The following is a 1,694-nucleotide window of genomic DNA, read 5'->3' on the forward strand; positions in this document are numbered from 1 at the left end:
TTTCTTTGTTCCATATAGAATTTTGGATATCTGTCTTTTGCCCATTGTGAATCGACAGTCTCAAAAGCAAAGCCACTGCCACTATGCTAAAAATATAATGACAAGTGTCAGGTTGTACATTTACATTTATTCAACTCCTTACTGAAATGAGGCAGACATGTGAACATTTGAAATGTATTCAATGCAAAGGGCAAGATATTTAGTGCCATTTCATTTACAATGATCATCTGGGATATGCACACAAGTAATACAATCTGTAAATCTACCTACACCATTAGCAAAAGGCAGATCATGTAAATATGCAAACAGAAATATGTCTTATGCAAAGTTCATATTTCAAAGATCAAGAATTCCTATTCCCAAAAATATTATGTGTAGATTATTACTTGCCTTTGAGTTTCCTCATCACACAGGACAAATGCATTTGATTTTACAAGTAATACCACCTAGAATTCTGTTCCTAATTTTGGTCAATTTAAAACCATAAACGAGAGGATTCATAATGGGAGGTATGATGAGAAGTTCTATTGCTAAAACATTTTGAATGGTTGGAGAGAGATTTGAACCAAATCTCATATTACAAATATCAAAAAATATAGTCACAAGAAAAATGAGTAAGGAGGTCAAATGTGGCACACATGTTTGCATAAACTTTGCCCTATTTTCTAAAGAATTCACACAAGTTTTGATGACATACACGTAGGACCAAATTATAAAAAAAACATGAAATACGTAAATTATTATTGTGATGTTTGAAAATATGTTGTTAGCAATACGTTCAGCTGGGAAACAAGCAAGTTTAACAATAATCCAATTCAAACAATAAAGTCTGGCAATATATTGGCTGCATAGCTTTAATCTAGATGTAAGAACAATATTTATTGCAGACATGCAGAAAGGTGTTATCCAGGAGAAACATACTAACAATAACACTCTTTCTTTTGACATGATAGAGTGGTACTCTAGGGGTCGACATATAGCCACATATCTGTCATATGCCATGACTGCAAGAATGGACAGATCACTGCAGACAAATGAGGCTATTACAAAAGCCTGAACAAGGCATCCAGAATAAGAGATTACATAAACGGGAGACAGCAGATCCCAGAGAACCTTTGGGTAGAAACCTGTTGTCCCATAAAGTCCATTCATGCAAAAAGTGCATAATAGAATATACATTGGTTCATGCATGTTCTTATCCAAGATGATGGTCACAATAAGAGCAACATTTACCAGCACAACAAAACAGTAAGACAGTAAAGTGAGAGAGAAGAGAGCAACTTGATGGTTCTTGGTTACATTTACACTTGAAAGAAAAAATGATGATACTTGAGAGACATTATCCATCCTGGCTAGAAAACGGTGACACTTTTCATTGTTTTGTATACCTCCATCCTTAACACAGGGTGTGTTTCCTCATTGCACTGTTATTAATATGTTCTGACTACAGCAACGCATGAGCTTGGAATTCAAACCGACCAATCAACATTCAGAAAGAGCTAGTTCTTTTTTTAGCATGCTGGAATCCACTGTATGCATGAAGGATTTATTTTCGTTAAAATGTTCATAATTATCAGTAAGCCTAATTTTGGCAATCATTTGGTTGCTGTGAGACTGATGTCAGACTAATGTACACAATGTGGTATATGTTATAAATGTATGTTTGTATATAGATGTTCAAGGTATGCTTGATG

General features: G+C 34.5%; 1 protein-coding gene across 1 annotated transcript; it reads right to left on the bottom strand.

The window, feature by feature from the left end:
* Nucleotides 1–405: 405 nt before the first annotated feature.
* On the bottom strand, nt 406–1,347 carry LOC129104359 (olfactory receptor 8H2-like). Its single transcript, XM_054615016.1, has one exon. It carries the CDS (start codon nt 1,345–1,347, stop codon nt 406–408), a length of 942 nt encoding a protein of 313 aa, XP_054470991.1.
* Between the last annotated feature and the right edge of the window lie 347 nt (nt 1,348–1,694).

Source organism: Anoplopoma fimbria, chromosome 16, assembly GCF_027596085.1.
Source record: "Anoplopoma fimbria isolate UVic2021 breed Golden Eagle Sablefish chromosome 16, Afim_UVic_2022, whole genome shotgun sequence".
NCBI lineage: Eukaryota > Metazoa > Chordata > Actinopteri > Perciformes > Anoplopomatidae > Anoplopoma > Anoplopoma fimbria.

What these genes read in the sequence shown, in the direction of transcription:
- LOC129104359 (XM_054615016.1), bottom strand. Translation starts at nt 1,347, where the DNA reads ATGGATAATGTCTCTCAAGTATCATCATTTTTTCTTTCAAGTGTAAAT.